Here is a 20,329-nt window from a genome sequence, read left to right on the forward strand (position 1 = left end):
TTAATAATGGTTAATAATGGTCAAATCAGTGGAGAAGCTGTTCCGGTGCAGAATGCCTGTTTGGACAGCATTGGGTTTGAGCTCGATGCTACTACTACAGTAGATCCTATCCTGTCTATAGTACCTAGACAGACATGACCATGATATGCTGTGCGAAAGATACAAGATGGTAGAGGTACAACACGAGGACAACCCCTCATGACGTCGACCGCAAACGTCTAGGTAGTTGATAAGCAGCATGATCCAACCCATGCATCTTATTAAATAATCCCCAGTCTAACAACACAGGACAACACCCAGGACCTCTTACAAAATGCCCTCCGACCTAATCACAGGAAGCTGCGCCTGCCACCACATCACCTATAAAGCCAACCAGCCCCCCTTAAACGTCACAAATTGCCACTGCACCACCTGCCGCAAACAATCCGGCGCACCCTATCAGAGCTGGGCGACCTTTGCCCCAGGCTCCCTCACTTGGGACAAGAACAAGTCGCCCTCGTTCCGGAGATCCAGTGACTTTGCGACCCGCGGGTTCTGTCCAAAGTGCGGATCGAGCGTTAGCATGAAGTATGACTACGAGTCCGAGCATCAGAGCGTGCCTGCGGGGACCATCGACAACGCGCATCAAGCAAAGATCCCGAGGCCGAGTTGTCATCTCTTTGTGCAGGAGAAGGCGGCGTGGTTTGATCTGCCCGAGGATGGCGCTGAGCGGTGGGATCGGTTTACGCCGGCGATGGATGAGAGCTTGGAGAACTTGCAGACGAAGTCGAGCTGACCATGAGAGATACGGCTGGAAATACTCATGTGTTGTACAGACAGAACAAGTACAGTATCAACGAATGGGCATAATTCATTTTGGAACTCAAACAGGGTGCGCTCTGGCCGAGACAAGGACCACAGAAGTAAACTAGTTGTCACAGGGGAATCTTAACAACATCACGTCCGTAATCTACAGAAATAGCTCAAAATGTGCTGGTGGCTAATCGACTGGCGGCATTCTTGGCATCGAGTCGGTCCTCGTCATCCTCCCCCACGATCGAGCCAACGCCGCTGGGAGACCGCAGTCGTCCCTTGGCGGTGCCTTGTCCATTGGTCTCCTCGTCCTCGGCTGGTGTCGGCGCAACAAAGCTACCACTCATGCTGCGTCCGAGGCTGTCACTACGGCGCGGAATCCCACTCCATGCGTCCCCCTTAGGACCTTGGCTGGAAGCGAGGTTTGGCCGTCGGACAGCCGGGTGCGACTCACGACCTAGGCGGCTAAGACCGCCAGACGAGTCGATGGACCGAATATCCGGACGAATGCTTTCCAGTGTAGCCAAAGTTCTCCGCTCCGATTCTATCTGGCGAAGAGTATACTCGCGCAGACTGTTTAACATATCGTTCGAGGTACGCTCAAACCAGGCGCGCTTCTCCAGCAGAAGGTTCGAAGTGACGCGTTGTGTCCGCTTGGTCAGATAGTCCTCATGGCTCTGAGCCTCGTCCAGGGCATTGATGGCTTCGTCAACCTTATCCGGCCGAACCGACGAGCTGACCTTCAATCGGTCCGCAGCTGCACGCTTGCTGCGGGTGGCTTGCTGAGCTTGGATGAGTTCACGCAGAAGGATGTGACGATTAGTCAGTGTTTCCTTGACAATAAAGGCATCGGAAGAATGATAGCTCAAGGGGTCTTCCAGTGTAGTCGCCTCTGCGGTCGCCTGGACTGCGTGAAAGTCTCCGACCGTCTGAATAATCTTTCCCAATTTCTTGTAGGCGTTGGCTAGGCCGGGGTGCGTTTCCTGCACGTGCATCTGTCCTAATTTGACGCCGAAATCCGATTCAGCGAGGCCGAGTCCTGAACGGAATTTCAATTAGTGAACTCTCTTTCAGCCAAAGAAACATCACGCCACCTACCTCGACGAGCCTTGACCACGCGGTCAACCTTATGGCTGGTATCCATAGTTCCAAGGTAGAACATCTTCACAATGGGCCGAGCATCCTGCAATTCAGGGGTATCATCAGGCGGCGGGGCGAACTGCTTCAGGACCTTCCTCCGAACGCCTGTTGCGGGCTGCTTCATTCTAACGACGGGACTGTAGCCAAAGTCGCTTTCGACAAACAGAACCACCTCGTCATCCTGCATAAGAACCTCATTGCTCATAACAATGTTCAGCCACCGCTGCATCGATGCCTTGACTCGGATCTCGTCCTCTTCGGTCCCTGCCCCGGCGGGGGTCAATGGAGGCGGCACTGCGGGGACGAGAACCTCCGGGTTCGCGGAGATCAGATGGTCTGCTAGTTTTGAAAACTCAGCATGGGTGCGCCGAACGTCTCGGTACTGTGTCGTTCTGAATTTGGGAACATTCGTCTGATGGCCGACGTCAGTTTTACTGCTGGCGAACAGTCTGCTACCAGAACACCGCTTACATGAACATCAAATCGTAGGATAGGATCCTTCTTCCCCGTTCTTTCCAGTCCCGTAATCTTCGCTTGGATCTTGTACGCAGGCCCAGGTCTGGCATGCTGTCTGGCTCCGGTTTGATACCGCGCCGGGAGCTGAGACCGAGGCTCGTTCGCATACTGGGCTTGTGTGGCATACGGTGGTTGCTCGACGGCATAGTCCGGGTCTCCTAATTGCGCACTCTGCAATCGTTCAGAGAGATCAGGAGAGCCGGGGGCTCCATTCTCGGACGATCTTGGCCTGGAGTCATCGCCCTCCTGGTTGCCATTGTAGCCGGGCTGATGGTGCGGGGGTAGCGGCGAGGAGGGAATATCGTTGTTGTTGGATGCAGAGTAGGACGTCTGAGTCGCTCGAGGAGATGCCCAGGGATCAGAGCCTGAGGGATGATCCGGGTCGTGCGTTATGGCTGAGTAGTCCATGGTATATTATGTATGCCTCGGGCGGATAGTCTTCTGGCGCCGATGGAACCACGTCTGCACGGAGCTGCGGGCGCGACCTTGTTAGTTAGACGACAGACAGGGAGGGTTGAAAGCGAGTGGATATAACAATACCTGTAGACCTTCAAGAAAACTGATTGAACTATTTGGAAGGATTAAGAGAGAAGAAAAACAGCCTCGATGGGAGGAAATGAGGAGACGAGCTCTGCCTAGAGGGAGAAGCGTTGAAGATGGGGTCGGAGGTTACCTGCGTCGCTGGGAGGATCGGCGCCTGATTGGCCAGGCATACAACTCACTCGTCTGCTTCTGGAGATGAGGAGATCATCCACTTTTAAACTTCTCCCTCTCGCAATTTGCTTTTATCTCCTCTATTCTTTTTCTTTTTTCCCTTCTCTTACGGGGAAATCAAAATGAATGCTTCCAACTGAATGCTTATATTTTGTCAATGATATCTGGTCATGGTTGCAGCTCCTTTCCTGCGCAGCTTTCCACAGACGGTGCGGTCCAATGGCCCCAGATCAGCTGTTGATGCTGCCAAACGCCTGGGATTGAGAGCAGGACGAACCACGATCTCTGATAAAATATGTTTGCTCCAGAGTCATTATCAATCGAAGGGCTTCTCGACATCTACGTCAAGTTGGCAAGAGAAAATTTTGGACCGAACAAGGAACATTGGTATCATAGCCCACATTGATGCAGGCAAGACGACCACCACTGAGCGTATGCTCTATTATAGTGGCTTTACCAGAAGGATAGGAGACGTGGACGAGGGATCTACAGTCACTGATTTTCTCCCTGCCGAGCGTGCGCGAGGAATCACTATTCAATCGGCGGCCATTACCTTTCACTGGCCGCCGACAGCTGGGGAGGGCGGTAAGCAAGAAGGGCAGATCCTCAGATCTGCGACATCGCATACGATTAATCTGATAGATACGCCTGGACATGCAGACTTTACATTTGAAGTTCTGCGATCGTTACGCATCTTGGATGGCGCAGTATGCATACTCGACGGTGTAGCTGGTGTCGAGGCGCAGACAGAGCGAGTCTGGCACCAAGCGAGCACGTATCGTATACCCCGGATTGTCTATGTAAACAAACTAGACAGAGATGGAGCTGCATTTGGGCGGACGGTCAGAGAGGTAGGCTCTCGACTCGGGGGCTTCCCGGCTGTGTGTCAGATTCCGTGGTTTGAAAACGGTAATGGTCGCTTTGTCGGTGTGGCCGACGCGATCAACCTACAAGGTCTTCGATGGAAAGAAGGGGACGGCAAGGTGGTCAAGATGCTGAGCCTTGCACAGCTAGATGCCGAGGAAGCCCAGCTCGGAAACGAGCTCAGACGTGCCCGGATAGCGCTTGTGGAACTGCTGAGCGAGCACGACGAGGCAATGGTGGAGAAGTTCCTGGATTGCGATGAGGACCATCTTGCCGTTCCTCCTCAAGACATCCTCGAGAGCCTGCGCCGGTGCCTGCTCGAGGTGCCAGAAAGCAACATCGTCCCCATTTTTGCGGGCGCCAGCTTCCGCAACGTCGGAGTCCAGCCCCTGCTGGATGCCGTGGTGAACCTCCTTCCGAGTCCGCTCGAGGCCCCCGACCCGGAGGTCAGCATTGGAGGAGTCCAAGGAGGCTTGCAGCGCCTCCTCTCGGGCGAACTCCTTGTGGAATCGAACGAAAGGACCGCATCTTCCAAGGGCAAGCAGAAGAAGAAGTCCGTCGCGCATGCCGAGTCCCAGAATGTGATGAAGAACCTGCAAGGCTGCGCCCTGGCCTTCAAGGTAGTCAACGACGCCAAACGAGGGGTTTTGGTTTACGTGCGGGTGTACTCTGGATCCCTGGATCGCAACTGCATCCTGTTCAACACCAACCTCAACGTCTCTGAGCGCGCCCCGCGCTTACTCAAGATGTATGCCAACGACGCGGTGGAGGTGGATTCGATCCCCGAAGGACACATTGGCGTCGTGGTAGGCCTCAAACACGCCCGGACCGGTGACACCCTCGTGTCCTACGCGGGGAACAAAGCGACACCGCCAGAGCCACTCAATACCCTGCAGCTGCGGCCCATCAACGTGCCGCCTCCCGTCTTCTTCGCCAGCGTGGAGCCACATAGTCTGAGCGAAGAGAAGAAGATGCAGGAGTGTCTCGCCCTCCTCCTGCGTGAAGACCCTAGTCTCCATGTAACTGTCGACGAGGACTCCGGACAGACCCTGCTGAGCGGAATGGGCGAGCTCCATCTGGAGATCGCGCGCGACCGCCTAATCAACGATCTCAAGGCCAAGGCAAGCATGGGCCGCATCGAGATCGGCTACCGCGAAACGCCCCTAGGCCCATCCCCCGCCGTAACCAAGATCTTCGACAAGGAGATCGCCGGCCGCAAGGGCAAAGCCGGCTGCATGGCCCTCGTCGAGCCATTCAACCCAGACACGTCACCGGCCCCCGAACCGGACGCTCTCGCTGTCGAGACCCGCGATGGGAACCAAATCATCATCCTCGCCCCCGACCTCCAAATCGAACGCACCAAGAAGGGCACCGAGGAGAGCCCCCTCCTCCCACCAGGCCTGGACGTACGCGCCCTCCGCACGGCCCTGCAAAACGGCTGCCTGGCTGCCCTGGCCCGCGGGCCCCAATTCACCTTCCCCATGCACAGCACGCGCGTCACTCTGACCCTCGACCCGGCCACACACATCTTCGGCAACGATACCACCCCCTCCGCCCTCTCCGCCGCAGCCCGCCTCGCCACATCCGCCGCACTCCGCGGCCTCCTCCCCTCGCCCACCCAGCCAAGACCAGGAACCTCGCTCATGGAACCCGTCATGAACGTCATCATCAGCGTCGACGAAGCCAGCCTCGGCGCCGTCGTCCACGACATCTCCGCCGCCCGCGGCGGCCACATCGTCTCCCTAGACGAGGACATCCCCATCACAGCTACCGACCTCTCGCCCGCACCCACCGGCGCCGAAGAACCCGTCGTCATCGACCAGAGCCGGATCTACGCGCCCCCTGATCCCTTCGAGACGCCGTCCATCGGCGCCGAGATCCCCGCCGCGGTGAACCGGCCCCGCACCATCACGGCCAAGGTGCCACTGAAGGAGATGGTGGGATACCTGAAGCATCTGCGCAGTCTGAGTGCGGGTCGGGGCACGTTTGTGATGACTGTGGATCGGTTTGAGGTTATGAGTGCGCCGAGGCAGAAGGCTGTGCTGGCGGAGTTGAGCGGAGGCTTCTATTGATAGTTCTAGCGCACCTCCTGTACTATAAAATGTATACTGCGTACTCTTCTACTCATGATAAGAAGTATGTACTTGTGGATAGCGATAGCAGATGGAAATACCCTTGCCGTCTCCGCTGACATGTATCAAATAAAGCGCTCATTGATATGACAATCGGTATTCTAAACCATCAAAGAAGAAATGACAGCAGCAAGTACACACTCACCAGACCCAAGACCAACCCAACCTACCAATTATCATCCCATCCCCCCTCATCACCCCCTCTTCCAGCCGAAGACGACGTCCCCGTCGCAGCCCCAGACCCAGCAGCAGACGACCCCCCACTCGGCCCACCGCCACTAGGCCTGATAGCCGTCGTCCCGATCGCGCTCGACCGCGACGTACTCCGCCGGTGGCTATCCTGCTCCCCCAACGACGCAAAATCATCCCAGAAATCCTTCCGCTCGGGCTCCTGGCGCCGCCGGGCAGCCGCCGCGGCGCCATCATCAGGTCCCTCGACGAAGCGAGTCAGATGGTCCGCGGCGCCACGGGCGCCAAGCTGGATATTCTGGCCCAGCTGCGCAGCCTGGAGACGCGCCTGGGCCGCGAAGTCGGATTCGGCTAACTAAAGCACAATATTAGATGACGCCTATACGCTTCCCACACGGGACAGTTGCTCCGCTAGCGAGAAAGTTGGGAAAAAAAAGAGGGAGAGGGGAAGGGGTACCGTCTTCGCCGTAGGCTGGATATACATATCGTTCACCGTCTTCGCGCTCTTCCCGACAGCCGTCGTGAACCAGCCGAACCCCTTCGTCAGCGCGCCGACAGGATCCTTCTGGAACTCGTCTAGGCCCGGCACGGACCCGCGCGTGGGAGAGTTCTTGGATCCCGCCGTGGGCGGCATGCCGCCGCCGAAGCCCGTGAATTTCCCGCCCTGCGAGGGCGGCAGGGACGCCGAGCGCGTGGCATTCTCGGACCCCAGCTTGGCAAAGTATGCCTCGTTGCGATCCTTCCTGCTCCCGCCGGCAGCATCGAGACCCTCATGGGAGGCGGGGGAGCCGCCGCCGCGGCCTCCCGTGTTCGTGTTCGCCAATGGCGTGCTCGATCGCGATGTGGATGGCTCCGCGGCTGGCTTTTTGGGCTTCGGTTGGCCGGGGACGTATTCGCGGCCCTCGACGGTGGCGGAGAGTCTCTCCTTCCATTCTTCGCCGACCTCGCCTTCGTACCGTTCCTTGATGGTTGAGTCTTCGAAGGTCCGGCCTTCGGACTGGGTGATCGGGTGGTTGTCGTAGAATGTCTTCCAGGGCTCGTTGCCTCCATTCTCCATGCGTAGGATCTCGGAGGTCTTGAAGGCGTCCATGGTGATGGAGCGGACGAAGGAGATGTGAACGCCTAGTCCGCGATGCGTGCCGGCGCAGTTGAGGCAGATGAAGGTTCCGAATTTAGGTGAGGCCTAGACAGGAGGTAGGTCAGACTACTGTCCAAGTATCCAGCTATGTATATTGAAGCAGTGGTGCGGGGGTTGATGTGAGGTCAAAGAGTGGACGAACCCATTGGGGCGATGGGGCACCGCAGTCGCAACATTTGTCGTTTCCATTCGTCTTGGATATTTGAAGAAGCTAAGTAGAGGAATTATCAGAGTCAGCCTGGTTAACGTGTGTTTGTCGATATGACACAATCGCCGCAAGACGAGGAGGCAGATGCACACCTTGGCCTTCGTCTCTGGATCAACCTCCCACATTCGAGACATGGTGTGTCGCGTGGATACACAAAAACGACGGCGATATAAAAAGGAGGAGAGAAGATCAGAAGACAATGGCTCTCCCAACCCCCTAAATGCACTGGTCTGTTTGGAGTTCAAGCCGTCGTCGGTCCCCTAATTCAGGTTATTGGCGGACTCCGCCCCTCCACAAAAGATGTTTGGTGGCCACAAATGCAAGAGTCGAGAGAATAGAGCAATGGGTTGGATAATGATAGACAATAAGTAGACAAGACATATATCCATCCAAATACGTCAGAAGCAAATAATTAGTGTCTCTCTGCCCAAGGATGAAGACTGGTTGATCTCAGGCTCCTGGTCGAGAATGAGCGCCAAGAGGTCTTCCATGGGACCACTAGATATGACGGAGCACGGAGAAGAAAGATATGGACTGCGTATAAACAATCAAACTCGTCGAGCAAAAATCATTCTTACAGTACTCATGATGGATATGTTGACAATAATAATCGTTCAAGTAGACTACAGGAATGAGATAGACAATCAAGGCCAGCCTTGCGGCATATTTCATAAGCTAAATGGTGGCTAAGATACAATACAGCGAATAAAGGCAAGATTCGTTAGAAAAGGTCGAGTCTCCCGTCATCACGAGATCCTACTCCGTTGGTCATCTCTCCGGGTAAGAAGCCAGTTTGGCTGTCCCATATAGAACAAAGGAAAAAACATCATCATCACTCTGCGCTGCGTCCCCTTGGACCAAGTCGAACGGAAACGATATCCACAGCTTTTCGCCAGGCCTTTTTTAATTGAGAAAAAGAAAACTTTTTCGAAAAGAGCATCTTCACGATGCGTACCTATGAATATAATTATCCATGCGCATTGGCCATCACCTCTCCACTATCATTGACCCCGACTGACCGTCATCAGCGGAGGAATGACAACTTGTTCTGGACTGGAACGATCTTGACATTTAAGCAGCAGCTGGGGGAGTGTTCTCCTGCTCCGTGGCAGCAGGAGCGGCAGCCTCAGTCTGCTCGGCCGCGGGAATGGCGTCATCCTCCTTGCCGGGGCTGTCGATGGCGACCTTGACGGCGATCTCGCGACCCTCGATCTCCTTGCCGTTCATCTCCTTGACGGCCTTCTCCTGGAGCTCCTCGGAGCCGAGGGTGACGAAACCGAAGCCACGACCCTTACGACGCTCGTTGCGGGCCTGAAGCTTCTTGATCATGAAACGAGGAATGGGGCGCAGGGCAATCTTGGCGGAAACGGGCTGGTAATCGGCAAAGATTTCCTTGAGCTGAAGAAGCGAATTAGCAACCAAGCTCAGGTTGATTTAGAAAGATACATACCTTGTCCTCGGTCAGATCATAGGGCAGGTTAGCCACCATGACCTTGGTCTTGGAAGGAATACCATCCTCGGGGGGGCCACGCTGCTTCTGAGGACGAGGAGCACGAGGCTTGCTAGTCTGCTTAGCGGACTCGGCAGCAGCGGTATTAGCAGCCTCGTTGGTGACCTCGGTCAAAGGGTCAACCTGACCGGGAACGTTGGTAGGAGCCTCAGTTGTAGCGGGACCGTTCTGTGCTTGGTTCTTTGGGTCACATTGTCAGCAAGACGTTTGGACGCCTATACAAAGTGTAAAGAAGACTTACGCGACCTCCACGACCCAAGCGACCTCCACGGCCACGGCCGCGACCGCGACCACGGGCACGACCACCTGCCCGCTTGCGGCCTTCGGTGCCACTGGCGCCCTCACCGCCACTTGCAGCACCCTCCGCCTTAGCCTCAGCAGGCTCTGGCTTGCGGGCCAGCTGAACAGAGACCTTGCGCTGAAGGATCTCCTTTCCGGAGAGCTCCTCGATAGCAGCAGTGGCCTCGTGAGCAGTGGCGAGATCCACAAACGCATAGCCAACAGGGCGGTTAGTGCGGGGATTCACGGGAATGGAGGTGCTTTCGCTGTAGAGAAATCATGAGTCAGTAATTGTGTGCAATGAAGAGAATCGAGATTCCTTCGCGGGTTGAGTGTAGCTTATTTAATGAGTGGTGGGTGGTGTGCACAGTGCTGTGACACACGTGGCGGCAACTACCCTAACAGTAGTAGGTCTGCTGTCCGTTCCCGCAGCTACCAGCACACTCGAGGATCCAAAGTGAAAACAGAAGAAACGAGACTTAACAAGGGGCGGCAACTCACATCTTGTAGTTCTTGAAGAACTCCTTGAGCTCCCCCTCAGTGGTCGCATAAGCGAGGTTCCCAATATACAGCCGACGTCCCTCATCGGCACTGGCCGCCGCAGCATCGGTGGGCTGAACGGGAGCAGGAGCAGTACCGTTGGTGGCCTCGGTGGTGGTGGTAGGGGCCTGGTTGTCGGCTTGGTTTTCGACGGCAGTAGACATCTTGAAAGACTGATGACACAAAAGTAGGTGTAGGTTTGTTGATCGGACTTGACGAGATGCACGGATGTGGTTGATGTGTCACGGACTCAGGGAGAGCTTGAAGTGGCCTGCCTGTTCTTTTTGGACTTGACGTTTGACTTGACTTGATCGGTTGGGACCGGAAGAACTTGAAGAGGGGGGGTGGAGGGAGGAAAAGGGTAGCTTGGTGCCCTAGATACGGAAAGTTGAGGGGGAAATCCTGGGTTTGATCACAATTGAAGATTTGCCTTGGGAGGGAGAATGGGAAGTCGAGACGGAGAAAGGAGAAGGCGAGAGAAAAAGGGCAGCAGCAGAGGGCGGTGGCACGCTAGTCCGTTTGTGGTAGGTTGATGCCTGAGGATGCGGGTCTCACAGTGGCCCGTTTGGGCTGCTCTCGGGGGGCGGTGAGCCCTGAGTCATCGGCGGTTGGCCCCTAAGCTTAGGCTCCGGATCCCCTAAGCCTTCCTGGGTCTTAGGGAGATCGAAGGGGCTCTCTTAGCTTCCATTAGGGAATAGTAGACAGGTTCTGCCCGGACATTGTTGACATCACCGCTATCCACTCTCCGCTGGCTAGTTAGGCCTAGTGTACCAGACATTGAAGCAATACAGAGTCACCCCATTCGGGTTAACTGTTATTACGGTGAGCTGTGGTACGGATATCATATGATATTGTTGACGGAAGTAAAACATCCTGAAATCATAGCAAGTATTGTCTTCTGCATAACCGTTGAATGAACCACTATTACAGATCCCAGACTTGACACTTCCAGATTGTGAGCTCGTGTTCGTATCTGGATTGGGCTCCACAGTCCACCCAAATCCACCACGCTTTCGATCACTGTCGACTGCCATCCATAGATATCCATTCTGTGATTACCGTCGTAATCGACTCTCCGTCGCCTGCAAGAACCTCATTGTGACTTGCAAGATGCAGAGCTTTAACGGCGGCTCCTGTTCTCCAGCCATCGACACTCCACCATCTCAACCTCCTCCTTAATCTTTGCATGCAGCTCTTCCCATGTCTCCTCCAGGAATAAGCGTTCAGAAATTCCGAGCGCTGAATTTTGGTGAAGGGGCTGATCTACCACCCTTGACGGAGTCTCGCCCATCTGTGCCTGTGGCCACGTCCCTTGGCTTGGAGTGAAAATGGTCGTTCGGGTGGGAGGCTGCATCATCTGGTACATGCGTCCTCTTGGTTTTAACACGCTCAAGTAATGCTTCCACCATTCACGAATCATCATATTACCGAATTGAGCTGTGGTGAGATGCTCTTCCTTCTTCCAGATGAATTCGGGGTCTCCGAGGATGGCAAAGACTAGCGCGCAAAATGCCACAGAAACCTCGGGAACTGTACAGCCATGTTCTTGAGCAAACAACTCCCACGGGAAATTCTGCGTGACCGTCCATGCCATGTCTCTGAAGAATGCTTCCGTGTAGGGGTTTGGCCGCTGGGTACTGTACTGCATATTATGGATGTGAGGACGGATACCGGGGTGGGTGGCGGTTTGGATGCCTGCATGTATACCAAATGGACTTTCAGGATGCCTGACAAAGGGTGCGACATGTTGATTGCCGGCAAATTGTCCCACGGGCGGAACGTAGTGCTGAGCTTCAGGTCGAGCACCAAAGGGAGCGACAGGAGCGGCAGGCCCACTGCAGTGCTGAGCGTCATACTGACTAATATGCATATAGCCTGCCTGGTGACTGCTTGGATCTTTGACTGCAGTGGTCGACTCTGCCATCTGGCCAGCGTTGATGCTTCCAACAGCCTTATCACTTATCTTAGGGCTTGATTTCTTACTCTCTGTAACGGTGGAACTTCTTTCTTCCTCTGAGAGTTTTGCTTTCTTGACTAGGACATTAGGCGTTGGATTGCTGTTCGTCCTTTTGCTGGCTACATCTGGCTCTTTCTTTTCTTGCGCCTTAGGCTCTTTGACTGTCCCTATTGAGATACGTTAGCAGTTCTTTCTCAGCATCAATCAGCTGATTGGTACCATTGCAGAGTCTCTTGGTTTTCGGGGCTGTAACAGACTTGAGGGTTCGAGTCATCTTCTTCTCAGTCATTGTCAGGATATGTTCTCAAGTTCGAGATCTCTGACAGGTGTCTTGGTCTTTGAGCCCTAATTATTTGGAATCAAATATGCAGATGACTGAGGTGTTGCTGTGTAACTCCTTCAGTCTCTAGTCATAGCTTGACACTCACTTATGCTGGCACTGTTTGAGATCCACGCGGTAGTTCGTACTTTATTGCGAGGATTGATTCGATCAAGGAGACTTGCAAAGAAGAGTTCTTAAGAGGTGGGTTTGCACAGAAGGAGAGAAAATAGCAGGGTAGGTGTGTGGATGAGGCCTTTTTATATTTAACTGTAGGAGTCTGTCAGTGAATATAGGTTAGATTTACTGTAGTGAATTCTATTACTACCATTGTTCTTCCTTGATTAAAGACATGCTTAAGTTCATTCCATTCACTGTGCTAGGATAATTCACTAATTCTGTGCTTTTCTACTTAACACAGTCTTCTCTTGCTGATTATCAGATAAATTCTGGCCTCAGGCATCAACTTTTCTTTCTCTAGTGCAGATCCCGAGATCCACACATAAAGTCAACCACATAATAATAAGTTCTAGGTCCTTGACATCAACAACGATCTATTATTGCAATTATCTCTGTGGCTTATGATAATTAATGCAGCAAGCCTTGGACGAGCAAGTATGAGTGGAAGTCATCCTTGGATCGGCCGTTGCCTGCCACAGAGTGACAGACATCTGCACCTCGACGTCAACCGGAGATCGCTGGCTGTGGAGACGGGAGACACTCTTATTAAGGTAGTTATTACAGGCAGATTGATAAGCCCTGTGAAAGCCTCTGATTAGTCAAGGAGTCCCTCTTTCGGACATTTTCTGAATGGCTGCCAGTGATTCTGGCTCTTAGGTAACCTTTGCCTCGCCCATGTGAGTACGGTACTACTGTTGGTTCTGGTTCATCCTTTTTGCCTCTTCAAACCTCTCTTAAACTCTTCCCTGTCTTCATCTCATCTTTGAGAACAGGACTTCACTCCTTCCTCTCCCCAGCGATATATCCCCAATGGATCGCATAGAGCCTGTGGATGGCTCTTCAGATCCCTCTGAGGACCAGTGCCCGCCTTCTTCCAACAATGCGATACCTGGAGGGACAACGTCATATCCCCGACCGCGTGCCCCATCACTCCGCTCGCGCCGTCCGAGTATCCGCATCCAACGTCCACCCTCAATCAATAGTCTCAGTTTGCAGGCGCAGCGAAATGCGGATAACAATAATAATTTGAGCGTGAACTCCGAGGACGCATTAAAACCTCGAAGAAATTCTCATATCATCGCGTTCGACGATACCAGAGCCGTTCAGAATGACGGGACACAGAATGATGGAGCTCGCGATGGTGGTGACGGAGATGATGGCGATGCTGTCTGGCAGGGTCGACGGCGTAGCAGCTCCGAGCCGCGTCCTGGTCGTTGGTCGGCACCCACCTCTTTCGTTCCTCCGCGGTTAGCGACAGGCGATCAGACGAACGTGATGCCCATGTATTCTCTGAAGGAGGAGCCATCAAGTCCTCAGAGCCCAATCGGCGAGCTTCCTTCTTCCCAGCCTTTTACAACAGGGCTACTTGAGCCTCCTCCACCGGTAATTCCAAGGAGAGGAAGCCGGAATGTCTTGCGTCGGACCAGCGAGGCAGCTCTCAATCGATTCTCGAGGAATCGTGCGTCAACTGTTAATGGCGATCTTCCTGTCACGCCGCCTCCAAATCCAAGTGTCTATGAATATCATCCTCAGATTGTGGATGTGCTGGACGTCATTGGTGAGTACTTATAAGCGAAGATTATGCGACGAGCCGCTGATCAGGGTATTACCTACACTCTGTAGACCCCGAAGTGTCGGCTTTATCTACCCTCACCAACGTGCAAAACTCTCTCTTTGTTCCGAACCTAGGTGGTTGGATCAACCGCATGCCAACATATGCCCTCTCGCCCCCCAGCCCTCGTGATGAGTCAAGTACAGAGACCGAAGGGGATGAAACAACGGACACGGACAAGAAGCAAACTCGTCCGACGTTATTCAACCGACTCTCCTCTGTGCTAGACGAGGGTCCCGAGCGCCAATTTGCTGTTCTCCCTGACGAAATGACCTTGGAAGGATGGACAAAGGAAGAGGTGGAGGAGCTGAACGATCGAGTCAGGCATATGTTACATTCTCGACGTTCTGCCTTCAAGCGGAGCATGGTTGGATTTGGCAAATACGTATCGAAACGTAAGTCGGTTTTGGCTCCTCTTGTGATTCGTGGCTGATAGCATTTTTGTTGACAGCGCTCGGGTTTTTGGTTACTTTATACGCAACTCTCATCACCCTTTTTGGTCTTGCATGGGTGCTTTTCCTTATTGGTATGGCCTCCCCAGACATTGTTGAATCCCGACACTAATATACTAAAAGGCTGGATCAATGTGGGAGGAAGGCAACTCTACGTCATCAATGTCATCGACAACGTCCTGGTGGCTTTATTCGCAATCATGGGCGACGGGCTGGCCCCCTTCCGAGCCATCGACACCTACCACATGATCTTCATTGCGCACTACACCTTTTTAACCTGGAAGATCCGCAAGAAGCGCGACCTCCCCGCGCTCAAGGACAAGAACGACCTCCCCGAGCGCCGCGAAGTAGACGTCGACGTCGAACTCGGCGACACCCCCAAGGATGAAGAGCACGAGTTCTCCGTGCTCAACCGCGTCCAACAGCTCAAACTCATCCACCACCAAGAAAGATTCGCCAAATCCCATACCTTCTACAAGCCTCACGAAACATACACCCACCACGCCTTCCCGCTGCGTCTCCTCATCGCCATCGTCGTCCTCCTCGACTGCCACTCCCTCTTCCAGATCGCCCTCGGCGCCTGCACATGGGGCATCGACTACCACGTGCGCCCCTTCGCCCTCACAACCGTCATCCTCTGCTGCTCCATCACCTGCAACATCACCGGCGGCGTCCTGATCATGATCGGCGACCGCCGCACCCGCAAGAAGGACGTCGTCGAGCGCCTCTTCCGCCAACAGCTCACCGAGGAAGCCGCCAAGAAAATGCGGAAGAACAGACACAAGGAGGAGAAGCGCAAATCAATGGAGCTGAGGAAGTCATTGGATCAGTCGCGCAGATCCCTCGACCATTCCCGGTCCCCCTCGACAAGCAGTCCGCACCACGGTCCGTTGAAGGTTCCATCATAGCCTTGCCAGCATCGTTCCGGCTACCCCCCTTACGAAGACTACGAATATACCCGGTCGCTCTGGTCATCGGTGCTCGCCATCACTTTGTACTATATCCGCCCTTGCGATCACCTATTCACCCCATCTAATCACCTCTTAGTTACACGTTACACTTGTGCATTAGAATTATGGCTCTGATTTATGGCATCTTGGAGTTGGTTCAATTTTCAAGTCTTTTTTTGTGTTGAATGTGTTGAATGTGCTGAATGTGTTGCTACATTGTTTTGTCTGCTTGACTGGCTTGCTAGCAATTTTGTTGTCGAGATTCAGGGCCGTTTAGAGCATTTGTTTCCAAAGCTTGATTCGATTGCTTCAATGTAGCATGATCTCATTTTACGGATCTACCAGCTGTAGTGACAAAGCCTAGCCTCAAATTGTACATTGACAAAAGAAGTTTTGTATTCTATGCACGGGGTGAAGTAGAAATTGTCCTATACAATCCAAGGCAGGGTCCGAAAACAAGAGCAAAGAAAAGCGAGAGGTGATATAGACATGCAGTTGGCGCTCATTTACAGGATATTCAAAAGCCAAAGAAAACTCATCGAGGTTTTCAAAAACATTGTACAAAGATATGAGAAAAGGAGACAATGACTGGGAAAAAAGGAAAGCTGAACCTCAACCAATAGCCAATCGCTGTCAAACATAGATGTAGAAATGAAGATGGAAGGTAAGTTGTTTTGAAGAACGATCAACCCACTGAACAAAGTCATGAAGGTACGAAGATTGAGAGGGAAATGAATTCCAGTGAGTGACACGTCAAGTCTCAGCTGATCGTCAACCAAGGAGACGGACGTGGGATTCGATAGGCGCGTGAAAGCAGAAACAGTTGCAATCCATTCCATGGCGTATTCACAGTTCTCGGTGTAGCGCCTCATCGTTGGTAGTCTCTTGCGAGTTTCGTCTGCTCAAAATCTCTTCGAGGACGTCGAGCCGCTCGCGAGTAGTCCTGATAGCATGGTTCATCTCGCGGTCAGACATCTTCTCATTGCGCAGTTTGTCCTGCAGCTGGGAACCCTGGCGCATCTGGGACTCGGTGGATCGGCTAACTGCCGGGAAGGCCATCCCGTCCATGCCAACACGATCCTCCAGCCAGCCCCAGAGTTCACTCTCCTCCCTTCGCCACATCTCTTCATAGGCAGCCAGCCGTTGAGGCAAGGAATAACCGGGACATCCTATGTCATGCGACACCCGTGAGGTTTGAGAAGGGCTTCGGAACAAGACCATGAAAAGCAAAAGGCCAATGACCAGAATAGCAACATTGCCATTCCACGCCGGTTTGAGGATATCCACAACAGGCCCGAGCAGCCCATGTACCGGCTCCAGCATCCCCCAGGACTTGGCCTCCGTCGCATTCGCATCCTGAGTTCCTTTAGAAGCCGCAGCGGCTGTCTCTTCAGCGCCCGAATCGGTCTTTCTGCGTTTAGCATTTCCTTTACCACCTGCTTTGGTAGCGCCAGCGCCACGAGCACGGGGAGCGACAGCGGCTTTGAGGGCGGCGACAAGGTCGTTGCCGAATGTGTTCTGGCCATCAATGGCACCCTTTTCAATAGGACCTATATGTTCTTAACGTTAGTCCACGTTTATCAAGAAGCGAAACGGATATTACCTTTCAACCAACTCTTGCCCGACCATTCAATCGTGCAAGTCATAAGAAACCGTGTTTGATTGCCCGGTGCCCATGTGAACAGATATTTGGTCTTGGTGCAAAACACATTCCCACTGGGCACATCAGGAGTCTGAGTCGAAAGGGTGACGAGAACAGCTTTCTCTAGGTCCAGAAAATCCAAGGTTTCAGTACTGATGCACTTGGTCTGCTTGGGACCAATGGAGCCATTGAGCGGTTTGATGTATGAATACTTCCTGGTTCTACTGTCGTTTGTAAGGCCTTTCTTTTCGCTCTCGAACTGGAGTTCGCCAGACTTCTGATTTTCAACAAGGAACTTGGGAATGAACGAGCCAGATGCCGGTCCAAAGACATAAGAGTACACTTTACCGAGAGGGGCTGGGATGATATCGTCTTTGATGACTTTGTCATACTGGCCGTTGGGCTCGGTATACTCCGTTGGCGGGTGAGTCGCCGGGCCCGGGAAGTCTGCATCTGCATCCCCACCTGGACTCGGTTTGCCAGACTTCGACTCTCCGTTGGAATTGGGTATCGCAGTCGGCGCTGGACCATTGCCATTCTGAAGCAGACCGGAGGCTTGCCGGCTCAGTCCTTTCGTAGGGAGCGAGCGCTCGCTGCCGTTCGCACTGGCGCCCCCGGGTCCGAAGACGCTCTCAGCATTGTCGCCCTCCTCATCCTCGTCATAGATCTCGTCTTCCTCCTCATCATCGCTCTCGACTTCGCTCTCGCCGGCCTTTTCGGTTTTGTCACCAGTACCTGTCGCAACCCTGGTTCCGTTGACGGAGCTCTTGAGGGCCGGATGGTTGATCTTCCAGATGTTCACCATCAGGTCATACGTGGACTCTCGACTGAGTAGACTTCGGAATGTATGACGAGCGTGCAATGTCTGGATGGCTATTGCGTTGGGAAACACCATCGCGGTCGATTCCTTCTCTATGGCCACGATTTCATCGAAACTGATAACGAGAGTGGTAACCCAGCCAAGAATATTGCTGGAGAAGCAAATGTGCCCTTCAGAGATGTAGATACGCCCCGCCAGGATGATCTCTCTCTGCAAGGCACAGCTATAATCTTCAATGAGGTAGTCATCCTCGGGGACACTACGGAACAGTTGATGGAAATCCCGGTTTCTCTTCTTGCTCGCCACAGCGAACCCTGTCAAGCGAGGCACACTGGCATTGGCGCCCGGAACCCCGAGGGCAATTGCGCTAGCACCAATCACGCCGACCGTTGATGTAGTCGCACCAGAGGAGCCTCGATGACGCCTCTGAGCCAGTCGACTTCGTACGCTTCCGCTTCGATGAGGCCGAGTGCCACTTTCGCCCTCGAATATGCTACCGCTCGGAGTGGTCTGATCACCTGCACCATCCGCGCGTGAAATGGAGGTGCTTGATTGCAACTCCAGGCCCTCCTCTGTCAGATGCGCTGACGATTGTTCAGAAGGCTTTTCATAAGCCATATAGACCGCGCGCGCAGCGTGTCGATCCTCAAGTCTTGCTGCCTCCTCATCTTTCTGGTATGCGGCATGTTTCTCGGGTGCCCTATCAGGTTTCGTGATAACAACGCCATCAGGAGTTGAAACAGAACCGCCAGAAGGCACATCAATATCTAGATGGCTGAAATTCAAGTCCCCAGACCCCAACGTATCGATGGCAGATGGTTTTCTCTCCCCGACTGGCCTGTCATTCGTTTTCTCATTCGAGCCTTCCGAGGTGCCGTTAGACTTTAATTCGCCAGAGCCTGCGGGTTCAGGTTGGGCCACCGTCCGCGCCTTGGCTTGCGGATTGAGGCTGCTACTCAGAGTCGACGCTGCATTCTGAGCGGCGGAAAAGACAGAGGAGAAGAATCCATTTTGCTGGTTGGTGGAGGGAGATCTGGAAGCAGCTTTAGGTTCTTCGGCAGTAGGGGTCAAGGCGGATATAGAGTTTGAGAGTTTACTAGGCTTGTGAGACGCAGCGGATGCAGACCGCACGCGTCGGTGCGAGATCATGTTTCCAGACGTGCTTACAGTGACGCCCGACGGCAGGTCCTTTGACTTGACAGACTCTGGAGACTCTGTGACGTCGGGGGAGGAGAATAATTTAGGGAATTCTGAGCGACCATTAGTTGGAGTGGGAGGGGTCAGGGTGGTTTGAGGTGCAGGCAACGCAGAATGTGGCGGCGTTCTCGGCGGGTTGGGTCCGTCAGAAATCCGCAGAGGCTTGTCCTCCTTGACATCGGTCAGAATCAGTGCGGGTACAGAAGGGGGCTCGATGGCCATGGTCTGGCTTCGCTTCGACGAGAGACTGCTTCTTCTGCTTAACAGACCGCCGCTCTTCTTGCTCTCACCCGAAGTAGAAGATGCTCGTTCGCGATTGGAATCCTTCTTGTTTGAATTGGAGCTAAACGGATTTTTCAGCCGCCTGCCGGGGGAGACGCTGCGCTTCTTACTGCTGCGTTCCTCTGGGATACTCAACATAGGGCCTGATGAGGTAGCGGGTCTGGAGAGTTCTCCTTCCAGGAAAATCTCCGAGGCAGTCGCACTGGGGCCACTGACGGCGGATTCGACGTCTGCCTGCATCTCGTCGGTGTCATTCGGGTCCACAGAGGTAGTCTTGATTAAAGGCGAGGAGGAAGTGTAGAAGCCGGTATGGGAATTTCGAGTAGTGAGAGGAGGAGTCCTTCAGAGGTAGCGGGGGAGTGTCAGTAACTGTAATGCTTCTGATGTATGGTATAGGGAGCTATGCGTCAAGACCTACCGATCAGGCTCAGAATCATCAGTCAAAAGGTTGATGACTTCGCCCGGCGCGTTCAGATTGTCATTCGCCGACGAGGTCTCACCGCGAGACTCGTTGGATTGACTCTTCTGTAGGTCCGGGTCATTCTCTGATACGAGTGCCGGTGACAGTTCCTCCGTTTGCTTTTGCTCCTTCTCCTTCTTTCGCTTCCGTCGAGCATTCAGTAGCTTGGAAAACCCGCTGGAACCTGCCTTAGCGGTTTCCGCTGCCTCACCTGCTTGTGATTTAGGTCTATCAGAACCGGATGAGATTGATGCGCGCCCATTGCTGCGGCCGGAACTCCACATCGTGTCCAAGTCGGCGGGAGTGGTCCAGGTTCGATTGGATTTACTGAAGCCTTGCGGTTCAGTCTGGGGAACCGGAGGGGGCTCCGGGATCGTGGGTTCCTCCATGAGGGATATAGTGGAATGCGGGAAAGGGAAGGAAACGAGGGGACGGG

At 53.8% G+C, this 20,329-nt stretch overlaps 8 protein-coding genes across 8 annotated transcripts; 3 read left to right on the plus strand and 5 right to left on the minus strand.

Moving 5' to 3' along the window:
- Positions 1–313: 313 nt before the first annotated feature.
- On the plus strand, positions 314–775 carry CDV56_103001 (GFA family protein; the record flags this gene model as incomplete). Its single annotated transcript, XM_026756620.1, has 1 exon — positions 314–775. One exon carries the CDS (start codon positions 314–316, stop codon positions 773–775), a length of 462 nt encoding a protein of 153 aa, XP_026613738.1.
- A 187-nt stretch (positions 776–962) lies between these two features.
- CDV56_103073 (retromer subunit VPS17) lies at positions 963–2,856 on the minus strand (the record flags this gene model as incomplete). Its single annotated transcript, XM_026756692.1, has 3 exons — positions 963–1,831; positions 1,891–2,344; positions 2,404–2,856. 3 exons carry the CDS (start codon positions 2,854–2,856, stop codon positions 963–965), a joined length of 1,776 nt encoding a protein of 591 aa, XP_026613739.1.
- A 476-nt stretch (positions 2,857–3,332) lies between these two features.
- Positions 3,333–6,098, plus strand: MEF2 (mitochondrial elongation factor MEF2; the record flags this gene model as incomplete). The annotated part of the gene is made up of 1 exon (XM_026756961.1): positions 3,333–6,098. The coding sequence occupies one exon, from the start codon at positions 3,333–3,335 to the stop codon at positions 6,096–6,098; it is 2,766 nt and encodes a 921-aa protein (XP_026613740.1).
- A 226-nt stretch (positions 6,099–6,324) lies between these two features.
- Positions 6,325–7,827, minus strand: CDV56_103660 (GTPase-activating protein GCS1; the record flags this gene model as incomplete). The annotated part of the gene is made up of 4 exons (XM_026757279.1): positions 6,325–6,702; positions 6,742–7,530; positions 7,628–7,696; positions 7,786–7,827. The coding sequence occupies 4 exons, from the start codon at positions 7,825–7,827 to the stop codon at positions 6,325–6,327; spliced, it is 1,278 nt and encodes a 425-aa protein (XP_026613741.1).
- Positions 7,828–8,764: 937 nt separating this feature from the next.
- Positions 8,765–10,186, minus strand: CDV56_103906 (RNA recognition motif domain-containing protein; the record flags this gene model as incomplete). Its single annotated transcript, XM_026757525.1, has 4 exons — positions 8,765–9,091; positions 9,144–9,383; positions 9,445–9,748; positions 9,984–10,186. The coding sequence occupies 4 exons, from the start codon at positions 10,184–10,186 to the stop codon at positions 8,765–8,767; spliced, it is 1,074 nt and encodes a 357-aa protein (XP_026613742.1).
- Positions 10,187–11,142: 956 nt separating this feature from the next.
- On the minus strand, positions 11,143–12,268 carry CDV56_104140 (uncharacterized protein; the record flags this gene model as incomplete). Its single annotated transcript, XM_026757759.1, has 2 exons — positions 11,143–12,146; positions 12,199–12,268. 2 exons carry the CDS (start codon positions 12,266–12,268, stop codon positions 11,143–11,145), a joined length of 1,074 nt encoding a protein of 357 aa, XP_026613743.1.
- Positions 12,269–13,288: 1,020 nt separating this feature from the next.
- Positions 13,289–15,450, plus strand: CDV56_104355 (DUF2985 domain-containing protein; the record flags this gene model as incomplete). Its single annotated transcript, XM_026757974.1, has 4 exons — positions 13,289–14,036; positions 14,102–14,485; positions 14,542–14,616; positions 14,666–15,450. The coding sequence occupies 4 exons, from the start codon at positions 13,289–13,291 to the stop codon at positions 15,448–15,450; spliced, it is 1,992 nt and encodes a 663-aa protein (XP_026613744.1).
- Positions 15,451–16,338: 888 nt separating this feature from the next.
- On the minus strand, positions 16,339–20,282 carry CDV56_104638 (GRAM and VASt domain-containing protein; the record flags this gene model as incomplete). The annotated part of the gene is made up of 3 exons (XM_026758257.1): positions 16,339–17,042; positions 17,096–19,773; positions 19,852–20,282. 3 exons carry the CDS (start codon positions 20,280–20,282, stop codon positions 16,339–16,341), a joined length of 3,813 nt encoding a protein of 1,270 aa, XP_026613745.1.
- Positions 20,283–20,329: the final 47 nt, after the last annotated feature.

Source organism: Aspergillus thermomutatus (genome assembly GCF_002237265.1).
Source record: "Aspergillus thermomutatus strain HMR AF 39 chromosome Unknown NODE_117, whole genome shotgun sequence".
Lineage (NCBI taxonomy): Eukaryota > Fungi > Ascomycota > Eurotiomycetes > Eurotiales > Aspergillaceae > Aspergillus > Aspergillus thermomutatus.